Source organism: Cheilinus undulatus, linkage group 18 (assembly GCF_018320785.1).
Source record: "Cheilinus undulatus linkage group 18, ASM1832078v1, whole genome shotgun sequence".
Lineage (NCBI taxonomy): Eukaryota > Metazoa > Chordata > Actinopteri > Labriformes > Labridae > Cheilinus > Cheilinus undulatus.
In genome coordinates, this window is record NC_054882.1 from 26,163,862 (window position 1) to 26,181,123 (window position 17,262).

At 41.0% G+C, this 17,262-nt stretch overlaps 1 protein-coding gene across 1 annotated transcript in view; it reads left to right on the top strand.

The window, feature by feature from the left end:
• Positions 1–17,262, top strand: part of LOC121526262 (signal-induced proliferation-associated 1-like protein 1) — a 65,006-nt gene that overhangs the window by 40,144 nt on the left and 7,600 nt on the right. The window contains exons 6-13 of the mRNA XM_041812762.1: positions 1,627–1,730; positions 2,767–2,924; positions 9,317–9,896; positions 12,521–12,795; positions 12,875–13,132; positions 13,215–13,358; positions 14,622–14,770; positions 14,919–15,001. Of these exons, the coding sequence (XP_041668696.1) occupies positions 1,627–1,730; positions 2,767–2,924; positions 9,317–9,896; positions 12,521–12,795; positions 12,875–13,132; positions 13,215–13,358; positions 14,622–14,770; positions 14,919–15,001 (1,751 nt within the window). The remainder of the gene's footprint in view (positions 1–1,626; positions 1,731–2,766; positions 2,925–9,316; positions 9,897–12,520; positions 12,796–12,874; positions 13,133–13,214; positions 13,359–14,621; positions 14,771–14,918; positions 15,002–17,262) is intronic.

The window sequence follows — 17,262 nt, forward strand, 5'->3', positions numbered from 1 at the left end:
GAGGGGGGATTATGGTGTGGGGTTGTTTTTCAGGAGCTGGGCTTGGCCCCTTAGTTCCAGTGAAAGGAACTCTGAATGCTTCAGCATACCAAGAGATTTTGGACAATTCCATGCTCCCAACTTTGTGGGAACAGTTTGGTGATGGCCCCTTCCTGTTCCAACATGACTGTGCACCAGTGCACAAAGCAAGGTCCATAAAGACATGCATGAGAGAGTCTGGTGTGAATGAACTTGACTGGCCTGCACAGAGTCCTACCCTCAACCCAATAGAACACCTTTGGGATGAATTAGCGTGGAGACTGAGAGCCAGGCCTTCTCGTCCAACATCAGTGTGTGACCTCACAAATGTGCTTCTGGAAGAATGGTCAAAAATTCCCATAAACACACTCTTAAACCTTGAGGAAAGTCTTTCCAGAAGAGTTGAAACTGTTATAGTAGCAAAGGGTGGACTGACGTCATATTAAACCCTATGGATTAAGAATGGGATGTCACTTAAGTTCATATGCGAGTCAAGGCAGGTGAGCAGATACTTCTGGCAATATAGTGTATGTACAACCCCAATAGCAAAAAACAGAGAAGTTTAAATCTCTGATCAGAATAAATTTTATCGGCTTGTGAAAAAACTGCTCATGTAACCACAGCTGACTGTCTGTCAACACAGTTCACTGTACGATCCACAAATTCAAGTTTAAGGAGTATCACGCAAAGAAGAAGCCATATGAACAGGATCCAGTAAAGCTGCTGCTTTCTCTGGGCCGAAGCTCATTTGAAATGGACTGAGGCAAAAATGGGAAACTTCTGTGGTTAGATGAATCAAAATTTGAAATTCTTTTAGGAAACCACGGATGAGGGACCATCCAGCTTGTTGTCAGTGCACAGTTTAAAAGCCTGTATCTCTGATGGCATGGGGTTGATGGTAAAGCCCCTGTCAATGGCTCTGTCAATGCTGAAAAGTATATAAAGGTGTAAGAGCAACATGCTTCCATCCTGTCTCTTTCAGGGAAGGATAAACCACATACTGCATTAATCACAACAGCATGGCTTAGCAGTAGAAGAGTCCAGGTGCTGAATTGGTCTGCTTGTAGTCCAGACCTTTCACCAAAGAAAACATTTGACCCATCATAAAACAAAAACATATGCCCGCTTTTTTGAGATGTGTTGCTGCTATCAAATTTAAAGTGATCTATTATTTTTCATGAAACAATAAAATGTCTCAGTTCCAACAACTGATATATTGCTTATGTTTATATTATGTAAATGTGGATTTATGAGATTTGGATTCTGTTTTTATGTACATTTCACACAGCGATCCAACTCTTCTGGAATTGGGGTTTTAGTTTCTAGGGTTATAGCTACTGTTATATACCTTATTTGTCCAAAAGGAAACTAAATTGTCAAAATGTCTTCACTTGCAGCTCCACCTATTAGGTGACAGTCCGACTGTCAACAGTCATCGTATCCGCTCTGACACTGATCCTTCATTGTGTCGTTGTTTGGGCTACAATGAAACTGCATCCTCTCTTTAATAGAAAACAAAGAGCACACAGAATGCACATGTTAGTGAGAAAGATGAATGGTTGTTATTGTACAATGAGTCTCAATGATGTTTCGCTATTTTTCCTACAGCGGATTCCACGGGTACTCACTCGCTGTACACAACGTACAAGGACTACGAGATCATGTTCCATGTGTCGACTCTGCTACCTTACACGCCCAACAACAAACAACAGGTAAAGACTGACAGAACACAACCTTTTGTGGTATACCACAAGCTGAGTATCAGGAAGTAGGAAACCCTTTTGTCTGCAAGGAAAAAACCTTGGAGGAAAAGTGTTTCATTTGGTAGAATGCAAGATATGACTTGTATCAGAAAGGATTCCTATCCAGCTTTTAGTCTTGATAACTGCTACTCATTACTGGTTGCTTTTTCATCATGTGAGGGGTTTTTTAGGTGGTTATTGAACTGACTAAAATCAAACCTGATGCCTCTCTATGACATACAAAAGCAAAGGGGACAATTAGGCGAGAATGTATCATTTCTCAGTAGTTATTTTTAATGGCTGTAAACTCTGCTGCTGCATAGGAGTCAGACATGGCTCTGCCAGAACAGCCTTTAGTTTAATTTTCCATGAAAGTTTCACAGAGTGATAGGTTTGTCTGTTAAAAGACAATAGAGTAAGATTTTTCAAGACAGAATACCTCACACACCTGTACAGGATGAAATCAGCAAAGAGATAAAAGTCACTGTTTTGTTCTGAGGTTGTTAAAAAAAGTTTATACTCTTTTCAATACCACAAGTATAAAACACTATTTTAATGAAAGATTTTACTGAATTCCCACGAACAGCTAAGCACAGAAATATTGGGAATGCTTGGCACTGAGCAATTGCGAATATCTTACAGTTTAGACATTTTCATTACACAAACATTGCCAAAGTTTTTGTGCAGTTGAGAGTAGATGTGCTTTGATTGATCTGTCAATCTACCAATCAGTTAATCTTTGTTTGTACAGCGCCAATTCATAACCAATGTTATTTCAAGACACTTTAGGCATGTCAGAAGGGGTAAGAACAGTAATCAGATTAAAGTAACCAGAATAAGATCAGTACATCATTCATTTAGACAGCACAGACGTTGGCAATTTTTGGTACTTGAGGGTTATTTCTGGGGCTTTAAACTGAATGTTTTATATGATTGATATGACTTTACTAGCACATTCAAACACTGTAGTTCTCTAATCTAAATGTTGTTATTTTTCATTTATTAGCTGCTGAGGAAACGCCACATAGGCAATGACATAGTGACCATCGTGTTCCAGGAGCCGGGTGCTCACCCCTTCACTCCCAAGGCCATCCGCTCTCACTTTCAGCATGTCTTTATCATCGTAAGGGTGCACAACCCCTGCTCTGACAGCACGTGCTACAGGTGGGTCTTTGAACTGAGTTTATCTTTCAACAGCAGGGATATTGAACCCTTTTGAGCTTGAAGTGGGGGAGTAATGATTCTTTACAGTGCAATTAATAATCAGTACAAATGTGGACAATTTAAATCCATTTGATGGTTGATTCAACCACCAGAGGGCACTGTCTTCTTCTGGCTATTCTTGTTCACTGTCATTAGCTGAAGCAGGGAGGCATAAAGACATGACAAAAGCAAGTGAGGAATTTCAAGTTGTTTTTTTTTTTGTTTTTTTTTTTTTGGTGAGTGTGTAAAACCAAGGTGAGCTGAAAACAGGAAAGTATGCAAGAGACAGTTGATCAAAGCAAATGTGAGTTAAGAACCGTCAAGATTAAGGTGACAAACATATAAGATTCAGTCCTTTAATAGCTTTCTGTGCTTCAGTGTGGGTAACAAAGAAAACTGCACCTCTGTTTACGTTCAGTGATTCCACTTATTTCTGCAAGTTATGTATTAGGGTTCCTTAAAAATTAATTAATTTGAGTTTTAAATGTAAAGGTTTTTAACATGTCCTAAAAAAGCGGGAGGAAAAATAAGACTTTACTTTTTGACTGAAACATGTCTGGAATTTTAACCAAATCCACACTTTCCTAGTTATGTAGGTGCTTTTTTCTGTTATGTATTAGCTTGTTCAAAAAGTATGCATAACTTTTTAACAAAAACAGTTTGCAAAACTGCTCAAGCTCTGTCAGGTTGCATGGGAATCATGTGTGAACAGCCCTTTGCAAGTCCAGCTATGAGTTCTCATTTGGATAGAGGTATGGGCTTTGACTCGGCCACTCCAGAACATTCACTTTGTTGTTTTTAAACCATTCCTGTGTAGCTTTTCCTGTATACTTCGAGTCAATGTCCTGCTGGAAAATAAATCTGCCCCGAAGTCATAGTTCTCTTGCAGACTAGATAAAATTGTTTTCCTATATTTTGCCACATTTATTTTACCCTTCTATCTTTACAAGCCTTCCAGGACTGGCTGCTGAGAAGAATCCCCACAACATGATGATGCCACCATCATGCTTCACAGTGGGGATGGTGTCTGTGGTCATGTTTGGTGTTCGGTGTCCACCAAACATAGCATATTGTCTGATGGACAAAAAGAACCACTTTGGTCTCATCGGACCAAAGAACTTTCTTCTACTTGACCATGGAGATTCCCACATATCTTTTGGAAAACTTTAGTCAAGATTTAAAGTGAGTTTTCTTTAACAGTGTCTTTCCTTTTGCCACTCTCCCATAAAGCTCTGACTGGTGAAGAACCCAGGCAACAGTTGTTGTGTGCGGTCTCTCTTATCTTAGCTGCAGAGGCTTGTAACTAATGGTCTCTTGGTCTCTCCCTCTAGTCTTGCACGGTCACTCAGTTTGAGAGGACGGCCTGATCTAGGCAGACTTGTACCATATTCCTTCTATTTCTTGATAATGGATTTAGTTGAACTCTGGGGGATGTTCAGTGCCTTGGAATATTTTTTGTATCCATCCCCTGACTTATACTTTTTTAATAACTTTTTGTTTAAGTTGCTTGGAGGGTTCTTTTGTCTTTGTGGTGTAATGGTAACCAGGAATACTGATTAACCAGTGATTGAACCTGTCTCACACAGGCATCTTTATACTAGAACCGCTTGAGACACATTTAGTGCACTCAGGTGATCTCATTAATTGTGAGACTTCAGCTCCAGTTGACTGGATCTCTATTGAATCAGGTGACTTTAAAGAGGGTGAATATTTATGCAGTCACTTAGTTATTGTATTAGTTGACATCACTTTGTAGGAATCTGTTTTCATGTTGACATCAATTTTTTTTTTTTTTTTTGTCAAAAAGCAAATTTATAATGGCCATGATTGACTTATAAAATCAATTAAAGGTAAAACATCCAAGGGGGTGAATACTTTTTGTAGACACTGTATAAGGTGATTGGCTAAATGTCTAAAAGTCAGCAGCACTTTTCTCTTTGTTAGGGTTTTCAAACAAAGAAAACCTTTATAAGAAGCTAGGTTAGTGATGCATATTGCATCAGTGTTTGATTATATTGTTACATCTCTCACTTGCAAATGTCCAATTTGCACGTTGGCAGTGACAGAAACACTTCCTTCCGTTACCCATGTAACCTCGCTAGGTGGTTTGTGTTTGTCAGCAAAAGGAAATCTAAGAAAAAAGAAAGCATGTGCATGCTTTTGTGCTGAAGAAACCTCATCCTGGATAAGTACATGTTTGTAAAAACCTGACTGGCCACAAAAAGCCTTGGAGACATTTCCAGTTTACCGCCTCAGAGAAGTCTGAATATGGAACTCACTGACTCTGAGGTGAAGGTTAGCCCACCAGCTATGGTTATATATGACCGTATCTTCAGACTAATTACAATTTTAAGTGGGCCAGACTGACCAAACCCTGTAGCAATGTTGAATAAAAATCTGGTTTTAACGTCCCATTTTAGGCCTCTTCTATGGGATCCTTAAAAGCTCATAGCCCTAGTGTTTTCTGCAGGTAGATACAGCAGCATTAAGACAAAAGCATTGACTGGAAGCAATGGGTCAAACATAAAAGCCTGTTGTGGGAGTGCACCATCTTTCTAGCCTGCTGTGTATGATTAGTTTGATTATTGTCACATAGAATAACTAAGCAGTGCAGTAGCTGTCACACCAATGGGAGATTTCCTCCCCTTCTCTTGTGATGATCAGACTCCAACTCTGTGGCCTTCACACTTCTGCTCGGCTGCCCCAATACACACACTTTGCTCTTCATACACAGTATTACACACACATAGTTGCTCCCTCTCATCCTCATACTCCACTTTCTTTTTATTTGCCTTTTTTTCATGCTCACTTGCACACAGTTACACTCACGCACACATTTGTTTCCCATGCACACTAACTCAAAGGCTCGCTCTTTCTTATAACACAAACCTCCCCCCTTCCTCCCCCTCTCCTCCCCCTCCTGACTGCCACTTTGCCTTTGGGGCAGCGTGAGCCGGAATGGTCTGAAGGAGTTAGCGCCATGCACATGAAGTGCTCTCTTCACTCAGACGTGCATGTGAGCGCGGAGGATTGTTGAGAGCAGAGTCGCCCTCAGAGCTCACTGAGTCCCTCTCAGGAGCGGATGGGTCAGGCCACGCTTCTTTCTCCGAGATCACACCCACCTCAAATTTGGGCTAATTTATTTCGACCCGTTTTTTTAAATCTCTTGGGCAAGTTTTTCACCCAACTTTAGCGTCCTGGTAAACTTTTCAGCTCTTTCTTCAGTTTTTTTCCTATCTTAAGGGGGCATCTTTTAGAGGTAGACATGCTGGTTCTCCTGGTTTGCTTTACGAATGAAATGGAGAGGTGCCGGACTCTAAATCCTTGATCCAGCAACCCCACCCAGAGACACTCTATCAGTCTTTTGCTTGTCCTTGTATACTGTGGATCAAGCCACCACATGTCAAGACTAAACTCCTGACTGTATGTCACAAGTCTTTCCATGGATGCTTTTACTCGATCGTTTGGAAAGGGTTCAAGAGGAAACGGGATACAAGGATTTGCTACACAATCCTGAGTAGCATATCTTTAGTCTGGGATTGGAGCTACAAGGAAAACCAAGGAAACTTTTATTGCTCCAAAGATCAGGCATATTGTGTAGCTATATTCAAAAGAGCATGGCTACTCTTTGTTAAAGCTAGGAGGTAAGTTATGAGTTTTTGTGTTATATTTGGAGGTTGTGGTGTGTCATTTTAAAGCCTGGCAGAGCTGCTAGTTCAGTGGTTTGACTTTGGAACTCACAGGACACCAAGATCTGTAGATTTAAGAGGATCACATCACATATTTGCAAACAATCACATGATTCAATCGCATGGTTTCTTACATGGCTTGAACTTTGATTTTCCTCTTGATCATGATTTGCTTGATTTTTGCCTACATGTCAAGGGTGTCTTTATCTAAATAACCCCCATGTCAATCCTTTCCTGACTCCTTTTAATTCTCTAATCTCTCTCAATAAAAAGTATGTAAGGATTTGTTAAGTCATCAAGATATTAATAGCGTCTTTTTGCCTGCTGCTGAGATTTGGATAATGCTCAGGTCATATTGAGCCAGACCAGAGTATTAGAGGAGTGAGTGGCCTGGGGCCAGCGGGGGGCTAATCTGCTGCTTTCAACCGCTGCCTCAAAGTCACACAGGGCCAGCGAGGCAGATTGCATAACTAAACCTTTGTTTGGAAACGCTGGCTGTTTGTGCTCGCTAGCTCGAGCTGCAGCGCTGCTCCCACATAGCATGATGATGTAGCGGAGAGTGGCAGTGTGTCCGCATTGGGAGCTGGCCTGTCAGCTGTGATTGGATGTATAGTATTTATACGCCGGGCTTAGTCAGGCATGCTATGCAACATTTCTGCTACAGGCGATGGCACTGTTATCTGTTAAATGGACTGGATGCAGACTTGTCAGAACTATCACTTTGGCTTATCCGAGTCATGTCGGTCTCTTCAGAAACTTGTCAGCTACTGACTATATATTCCCTTATAGCCTCTATATAATCTTCATACTGCCGCCAACTGATCAAGAATCCAAGCACATCTTTGTAAATGGTCAAGGAATCAGTTTAAAAGCACACATAGATCCTTTTCCTGTGAACAACAGGTATGGGCAGCTTCACCTGGCTGCACCTGTTCACTAATTCATAGTAATCCAACTCAAGGACGGCCATTGTGTGCACATGGAATAAGAGCAGCAGAGGGTAACAAGAGGAGAGCATTGCCCGCAGGAATTCTAACGCCCTCCTTTATACTCTCAAGTGAAACAGGTCAAAGACAACAATACCTGAGGGGTGAAGATGTCCCAACTGTGCTTTTTATAAGCTCAAGTGCTGCTTGTCATTGCAATGTAACCTTCTGTCCAAAGGAAAAACTTATGTCTGCTTGTAGCATTTCTACACTACCGCTTTATTTGGCGGAACATCTAGTCATTTTATGAGCTGTTTAGAGGGCAATTTTGTTTGTATGTTTTTGTTACATATTTATAAATAGTTCTCATTTGAATCTTTATTTATTGTCATGTTCTTCTCCTATTTAGTGATGGAGCCCTTTATTGTTAATATATTTTTGGGGCATCTTGTGCCTATATTCAATAAGGAGGACAGATGATAGAGTCGGGAACAGGGACAACAGAGCGAGGGAGAGACATGTGGGAAAGCAGCCACGGGTCAGACCCGAACCTACAAACTTTAAAGTCCCTGTAAAGCGATTGAAAAAAATTAAAAATATGTATTTTACATTTGTTGTATGACAGGCCCCTGTGTTATGAACCACCAGGTCAAATTTCAGTTATGAAAAAATGTCTCTAAGTTTTTAAAATTAAGCTCAAAATGATAAAAATCAGGCAGTAAAATCTGCTTTAGGATGGTGTGGGCGTGTCAGTTGAATGAGCTGAAGCCACACCCACTCACAAGAAATACAATCCTCTAAGATTTTAATCTTTTGATCACAGCACAGCTGCCTGACTGCCAGCAGAGAGACAGAAGTTGGTTGATTAAATTGACTGTTTTCTGGCACAAATCTCTGTTGATGACCTGTAGGCCACCGTGGTTGATAAATGTGGGGAAATTTATCTAACAGGAGACAAAAATGCAGCATTTAACTGGCTGTAAATTTTCAAACAGAAAAAGTAGCACAGTGCTAGATCAGGTGAATAGTGAGGGTGATGGGGCACCGATTTGTTTTTGGTCCAGAAACTGCTTTATCAAGAGCGCAGTATGAGCTAGTTCATCGTCTTGATGAAGAATTAAACCATTTTTTCACAGATGGGGTCTCTCTATTCTGACTTCAATTTTTCTAGAACCTGTTTGTAATAGTGTTGATTCAACGTTGACCCTTCTGGAGCCCACTCCTCCAAAATTATACCCTTAATGTCGAAGAAAACAATCAACATGGCCTTGAATGTGGACTTGCTTTGTCATGCTTTCTTCGTCCTTGGTGATGATGGTGTTTTCTAAAGCACTGACTGCCGTTTTGTCTCAACATCGTACTAGATGAGCCAAGTTTCATCGCATGTTATCTCTCCTTCTTTCCTTCAGTCGGTTCCAAAATATCTTAACAAATTTGCTTGTGTTGAACATTTTTGTCATGTTCAAAATTTGCTGAGCTATCTCTTTATCAATGGAGACCATTTCTGCGGTCATTTGATGTCATTTATAGATTTAAAAAAAAAAAAAAATTGAAAGGTAATGGAAAGGTCAGGTTTTGAGTTGTTTGTGTGCATGTGTGGCCATTAAAAAAAATTACTTATTCTATGTCTGCAAAGGCTCAAAAACAAATGGTGACCATATATTGTTTTTCCTAATGTGATTTTTTTTTCTTTATTCATTTATTTGATGATTACAACTCCAACTTATGTCTTCTGCAGTGTGGCTGTAACACGCTCCCAGGACGTCCCCTCCTTTGGCCCGCCAATCCCCAAGGGTGTGACCTTCCCAAAGTCCACTGTCTTCAGGGACTTCCTGCTCAGCAAGGTCATCAACGCTGAAAACGCTGCCCACAAGTCAGATAAATTTGGTGCTATGGCCACACGAACACGGCAGGAGTACCTGCGGGACCTGGCAGAGCGTCACGTAACCAGCACTCCAGTAGAACCCACCGGGAAGTTCCCCTTCATCTCTCTGGCTCACAAACGACGGGAAAAGGTGCGCCCATACAGTGGGGCGGAGCTTCGGAGCCTGGGGGCAGTGACCTGGCAGGTTCACGCTGAAGATCAGGTAGCCGGTGCTGAGCGGGAATGCCTTTTGGCAATTTCAAATGACTTCATCATCCTGTTGGATCAGGAGGCCAAAGCGGTCGTGTTCAACTGCGCCACTCGTGACGTGATTGGCTGGTCGACCGGGAGCCCCGCCTCCATGAAGATCTACTATGAGCGTGGTGAGAGTGTGTCACTGCGCTCCATCAATAACAACACAGAGGACTTTGGAGAGGTTGTCAAAAGACTGGAGGTCAGTGTGTCAGCAGTACTGTCTCTGACTGTCTGTCTCATTAGCAAACACCATCTGCTGCTGCTATCACAGCACACGCTAACACACAAACAGCTCACCATGGACACACACACCTTGTCCTTCTAACTATATTAATGCATGCTACTTTCATAATTATACTTACATTCTAGCTTAACATCTGAAAAGCTTATCTAACATGAACAACAATCAGGAGAGGAAGCACACATTTCTAAATTGAGCTACCCGTACTGTTTCTTTTTTTAATGCTTTAAACTCAGGACCTTCTGTTAGCCAGTGAGGAGCATTTGATTATTGAATAATTTTAGTTGTTTCATTGACCTCCAGCACTGTGGATGAGAGAAAACATCTGTCTGCCTCCCTGACAACAAACACTGTTGCTTAAACATAAGTATTGTTGATGTTATTATAGCAACATAAGGGCACCGTCTAATTATACAGTCACCAAAAAGCCACAGCTGTTTTCTTAACTCTATGATTATAAATCATGCTGAGCATCATAAATTGTAATTTTGTGATGTGATATCATCACAGAGGTTTCCATTGTGGTGAAGATAAGGCAGGGCTTTTAGGCACAGCTTGTGAAACACTGTTCTAATACTGCAGCTGGCTAACATTTAGTGGTAAACAAAGAAGTATTTTTTACTGCCAGTGATCTGATCATACATTCTTTCTCTTTAAGAGGGAGTGTTTGTTATTGATTCTCTTTAATTTGCTTTTATTGTGGGATCAGAATAGTTGCAGTTTGCTCCTGTACTAGACTAACTACTGTTTACTTTCCTGCTGACTTCCCCCAGGTAGATTTAGAGCTAGACAGAGTGTCTGATGACCGCCAATTATTATGGGAGTGTACAGAAGCACTTAAAGTGTTTAGTATTCTTAATTAATGATTGGAATATGTGTGTTAGACTGGGTGGGATTAGTGCTACTGACGGATGCAACTTAAAAAAAGGTGTTTGCATCAGTGTTGGCCAAAACTATGACAAAATGTTCGTCAACAACCTTTTTTCATGAAAGACGAGACTGAGACTAGCTAAATAAGATCTTTGATGACTGAAACTGTAAATGCAAGTATATCTTTCATCAAGGACACTTAAACAAGACTAAGATGTAAATTAATTTCTGTCAGATATACAAAATCTAAGATATTTCTCCACTGTGGGTATGTCACCAGATTTAAGTAAAGGGAATAAATGCTTTGACTAAAGTAAAGACTAAAATGTTATCACTTTACATGGACTTAAACTGGACTAAAATGTTTTGAATATTTTTCGACTAAAACTAGACTATGTAAAGGGTACATATGAATAAAATGTGACTAAAACATAAGAACATTTTAATATTAAAGTCCCTGTAAAGTGCTAAAAAGTATGTATTTAGTCTGTTGTATGACAGGCGTTATGAACCACTTGGCAAAATTTCAGTCATTAAAAACATCTTTGAGTTTGCTAAATGAAGTGTAAAAATCATGAAAAATTAAGGCAGTAATATCTAGGCTGCTGTGGACGTGTTGGTTAAATGAACCGAAACCACACCCACTCACGAGAAAGACTATCCTCTCAAATTTTAAAAACTGCTACAAGCTGAATGGAGAACTTATCGGTCTGCTCTACTGGACCTGTCAGCTCTCTGTGTCAGCCACCAGAGAAACTATCACATTTATGTAATGATGGGCAGACAGCTTAGAGATACAAAGTTTCAGTTTTCTTTTCTCATCCTGTATTTAACTCTTTAGGTATTCTTTATATCTCATTTTCTGAGTTATGTGAAGTTACGTCTCTCTCCCTTTCATGTTACATCTTTAAGTTGCTGCTGAAAACACTCCATTTCCTTTATATCACTCTTCAAAATAAAAGTCTGCAATGATAATTAGGATCAGAGGCTTTTATTGTGACAGGCTTGGCAGGGATGTCCATTGGTGGGTACTTTACTAAACATTAGCATCGCGGAGCTAACAGACAGGAGGGATTGAATTGTTGCTGCTTTGAGAGAGGCAAAGCCATAGTTTGTTTCTTTTAATTATCCAAGACAAAAAATAAGTGAAATATGGATAAAAACACACCTTCAGCAGGTAAAATGTTTGTTCCTGCTGCATCTAGTTCAAGTGAAAAATAGACAAACACTCTAGCAATTAGCCCCCCTCCCCCATGACCTTATGTGAACTATGACTAGAGGGCAGCTGCCTGTTTCTGTGCATGACTGTTTTCTGGCACAAATCTCACTGTTATGATACTTGTAATGACCTGAAAGAGACCACTGCAGCTGATAGATTTGGGAAAATAAATAATTCCCCACAACAGCCAGTGATGTCGTCGGCTCCGATATTTGCCCTGCCCAAATTAAACCAAGCCAGAGAAGGTGAAAAACTTTCTAACAGTCTAAATCCAAAATTCAGTCACACATAGATCTCACTATTTTCACAGGTTTACAGTCACCTTATTCCAACATATCGAATGTGTTATGACACAGAGTTTGGATTTTACTCTACAGGGACTAGGGACAAGACTAGAAATAGCTGCCAAAATCAACACTGGTTTGCGTGCAAACAAAGCCACCAGAAGTTTTATTTTACATTGAGCATCTCTTCTTTTCTTTCTTTTCTTCAGCTGTTGACAAAGGGCAGTCAGACCACGGAGATGACACTGCGCCGTAACGCTTTGGGCCAGCTTGGCTTCCATGTCAACTTTGAGGGCATTGTTGCAGAGGTGGAGCCCTATGGTTACGCTTGGCAGGCCGGGCTCAGGCAGGGCAGCCGATTGGTAGAGATTTGTAAGGTAGCTGTGGCCTCACTGTCTCACGAGCAGATGATTGACCTACTCAGAACCTCTGTTACTGTGAAAGTGGTGATCATCCCTCCGCATGAGGACTCCACACCGCGCAGGTAGAGGGGATATAGATTATCACTGTGGCATTATGAGTTTCTAAAATATATTTTGACTTTAAACTTTGTGTTTTATCAGAGGCTGCTCGGAAATCTACCACATGCCACTCGTGGATTACAAGAACCACAAGGAGGGAATGCCCTATGAGTTAAAGTTTCCCTTCCGCCCCGCTAACAACAACACAAAGTGGCCTCGCACCTCATCTAGCCCTCAAACTCGCCCTGCAGGCACAGGGGGGACATTAATCAAAGCCCCGCCTCCTGACTTCACTGACCGTAACTCTGCTGCTATGCCCCGAAGTGTGTCCAGTGATGGGCGACCACTCAACTCCAAAAGGTCTCAATGAATGTAATCTTGCTCATAGCTTTCTGGCTCTTGTTTTACACGCTGCCTTATTAACACTTCTGCATCATTACAGATATTCCCCAGGAAATGAAAACTATGCTCTGGCCTGCTCTATTGTAATGGGTCGCACAATGCACAACACAAACTCTCCTGCCACTCTCTCCTACACCGACACCATGAGTGGCAACCACTGGAGGCAGAAGTCTATGCCTGATGGGTACGTTTTTCTGCACCCCATCATGGGTTCTCATGTAAACTTAAAAAAAAAGTAAGGCAATTTGTGTTTGGTACATTATTTCTTTGTTGTAACAATGCTTCTTTGTAATAAATCTTATACTGTTGGAAAGCCTGTTTATTACCCTTTTAAATGATGCCACATTTGTAAGGATCATGCATTTGTGGGATGAGCAGCAGAGCTGAGTATGTGGGTTGCACCCATGAAAAATGTGCCAAATCTTCTCTGCCAATGCCAAACAGCTGATTCTGCCATTGACTCTTGTTTGGTGTTTGGTGGATTGGATGACTGAAGTTTGAAGAAACAAGACATATTGACAATTTAACAATTTATTCATTTAACAAACAGGAGCCTCAGTAGTGTGTGGAAGCACCATACACAGCCACAACAGCCTGGCACTTCCTCCCCATGCTGGTCACCAGCCTGGTCACACACTGCTGTGGGATGGCATCCCATTCTTCAACCAGCATTTGTCGCAAGTCAGCCAACGTGGTTGTGTTGGTCACTCTGGCACAAACAGCACACCCAAGCTGATCCCACAAGTGTTCAATGGGGTTGAGGTCAGGACTGCTGGTAGGCCATTCCATCCTCTCCACTCCCAAATTCTGGAGGTAGTCTCTGATAAACCCTGCTCTGTGGGGGCAAGTGTTGTCATCTTGGGACGCCCACTTCGCGGCCTGTCTCTGACATTCCCCGTTATATGGAACTTAGCCTTCAGTTTGGAGATGGTACTAGGGTTCACTCCAAACAATGTCGCAACTTGGTTTTGTAGAACACCAGCTTGAAGTTTCCCAACCGCTGGGTCCTATCCAGATCAGTCAAACGTGGCATGCCGATTCTTGAAGCAGACACCTACTGACCACTGTAGCAGGACCCATGCTCACCAATCAGGCACCTGATTGGCAGCACCTGGGGGTACCAGAAGCTCAAAACAAGAGTCTATAGCAACAGCAAAATAAGCTTTTTAGCATTGGCAGAGAAGATTTGGCACATTTTTCATGGGTGCAACCCACATACTCAGCTCTGCTGCTCATCCCACAAATGCATGATCCTTATAAATGTGGCATCATTTAAAAGGGTAATAAACAGGCTTTCCAACGGTATAAGATTTATTGCTAAGAAGCATTGTTACAACAAGGAAATAATGTACCAAACACAAATTGCCTTACTTTTTGTTTTAAGTTTATTTAGTTTTCTTAGTGTGCTGCCTGGCTACTTTTATAACCTTCCTCATCACCCCTCTAGGTTCAATAACAACTGCCAGTCCCCAGTGTCCTCTGGTAGGCCGGGCTCAGGGGAAGGGGCCAATGGGATTAAAGCATGCACTGGTGTTGGTTGGTCTCGAACCGGGGAGGGGGAAGCAGCGGGCAGACCAGGTGACAAAGCAAGTGCAGGTAAGAGGAGCTCCAGTCTTAGAATCAGCAATAGCATTGAGTTAAACAAAGGATGCTACAAGATACACTGTTTTCCCTTTGCGTTATGAATACTGCTTATGTTCCACTCATTTGCAAATATTACCCATAAGTATTTTTCTTCCTACAGACACTGTGGTTTCAAAAATAGTGATTCCCCGTCTACAGATGTCTGAGCAGAGCGGCCACATATCGCCTAACAAAACCACCAAGGTATATTGAAATCATGAAGCAAAACACTGTATCTTCGGGCTTCTTTCAATCAAAGGCAGCTTAGCTTTTGATTACCAGTCTATACCACAGACCGCATGAAAAGACAGCTGCCATGAAATTTTACTTAAACCAAAACATTTGGAGCTCCAAAGCAGCTATGGCCTATTTATAGTTTTCACACTAATGTATCTGGTGGGCAAGAAAGGCCTCCAGCTTTTGCATAGTGAAGAGAAAGAATCAGCCTATGCTGCTACCTACATTCTTTCTTTCTTTTTTTTTTTTCCCCCAAAAAATAAGTTGGTTTCAGGGATACCCTAGCTATCTAGGGGACAAAGCCAGATCCTTCCCCTTTGGAATCTCATCTGAGAAAGAGAGCCCATAGAGGGGCACATCAAATTGTCATAATGAGATATCACAGGCCTTACAGTGCCTATAAAAAGTATTCATCCCCTTGGATGTTTTATCCTTTTATTGATTTTATAAATCAGTCATGGTCAGTGTAATTTGGCTGTTTTAAAAACAGAAAAAGAACTCTAACATCATAGTGGAAACAGATTGCTACAGAGTAATGTCAAGTAAATACAAATATGTGATGTTAAATAAGTGACTGCATAAATATTTAACCCCCTCAAGTTAATATTTAGTAGATTCACCTTTCGTTGCAATCACAGCACCGAATCTGTGTGGATAGGTTTCAGTCAGGCTTGCACATCTGGATACTGCAATATTACTCCATTCTTCTTTACAAAACTGCTCATGCTCTGTCAGATTGCACTGTGATCTGGCATTAACAGCCTTTTTCAAGTCCAGCCACAAATTCACTATTGAATAGAGGTGTGGGCTTTGACTTGGCCACTCCAGAACATTTATCTTGTTGTCTTTAAACCATTTCTGTGTAGCTTTTGCTGTATGCTGCGGGTCATTGTGTTGATGGAAAGAATATCTTCTCCCAAGTCATAGTTCTGTTGTGGACTAAATGAGATTGTCCTCCAGGATTTTCCTATATTTTACCGCATTCATTTTACCCTCTATCTTTACAAGCCTTCAAGGGCCGGCTGCAAAGAAGCGTCCCAACGACGTGATGCTGCCACCATCATGCTTCACAATGGGGATGGTGTGTTTGTGGTGATGTGCAATGTTTGGTGTCCACCAAAAACAGCGTCTTTTCTGATTGCCAAAAAGCACCGTTCTGGTCTTATCAGACCGAAGAACTTTCTTCCACTTGACCACTGAGTCTCCTATGTGCCTTTTGGCAAACTCAAGCCTAGATTTAATAGGAGTTTTCTTCAGCAGTGGCTTTCTCTTTGCCACTCTCCCATAAAGCTTTGACTGGTGAAGAACCTGGGCAACGGTTGTTGAGTCTCTCTCATCTCAGCTGCTGAAGCTTTTAACTCCTTCAGAGTAATCTTAGGTGTCTTGTTGGCTTCTCTCACTAGTCTCGTTCTTACACGATCACTCAGATTGTGAGTACAGCGTGATCTGGGCAGATTTACACATGCCATATTCATGTTCAGTGTCCTGGACATGAAAGAGGTTTTTTTTTTTTTTTTTGTATTTTTTATTTGTCAAAAAAGCCAAATTTCATCAACCATAATTGATTTATAAAAATCAACAAAAGGGTGAAACATCTAAGGGAGTGAATACTTTCTATAGGAACTGTATGTGTGTACTTTAACCATTATAAATAATTCGTTATTTGATCCTATTGAAATGGGATGTGAGGCCATGATTGACAGCTCTAGGATCTGTTGCATATACACTCTTTCTAAATGTGCAGATTGCAGCACACATTATGGGAGTATTTTGGTTTTACATTGGTACAACAGGAGGAGGTAAAGACATGCTCTATATCTGTATTTGTAGTCACTTGTCCATACCCAAATTTTTCCAACATCATCCTAATTAATTATAACAACAGGCTATAACATCCTTATTAGGGATAAACGATATTGGATTTTTGCTGATATTTACAGATTCATTTTCATAACCCTTTTTTGGATATCAATACCAATATTTAGATATGCTTTTCGGACAAGAAATTTCAGTCTTTTTGGGCACACTTAAGGTTTGAAGATGACCAAGGAAACAAAATTTAGGCCTGCTGGTTCAGCCTAAAACTCCACTAATTTATTATTATATATGGACAAAATTTAACATTGATAAATGCTGAAATACACAGGCAAAATACTGTATGTAGATATCAGCAGAAATTTTGATATCTGCCGATACCAATACCAGTCCGATAAGATCATGCATCCCTA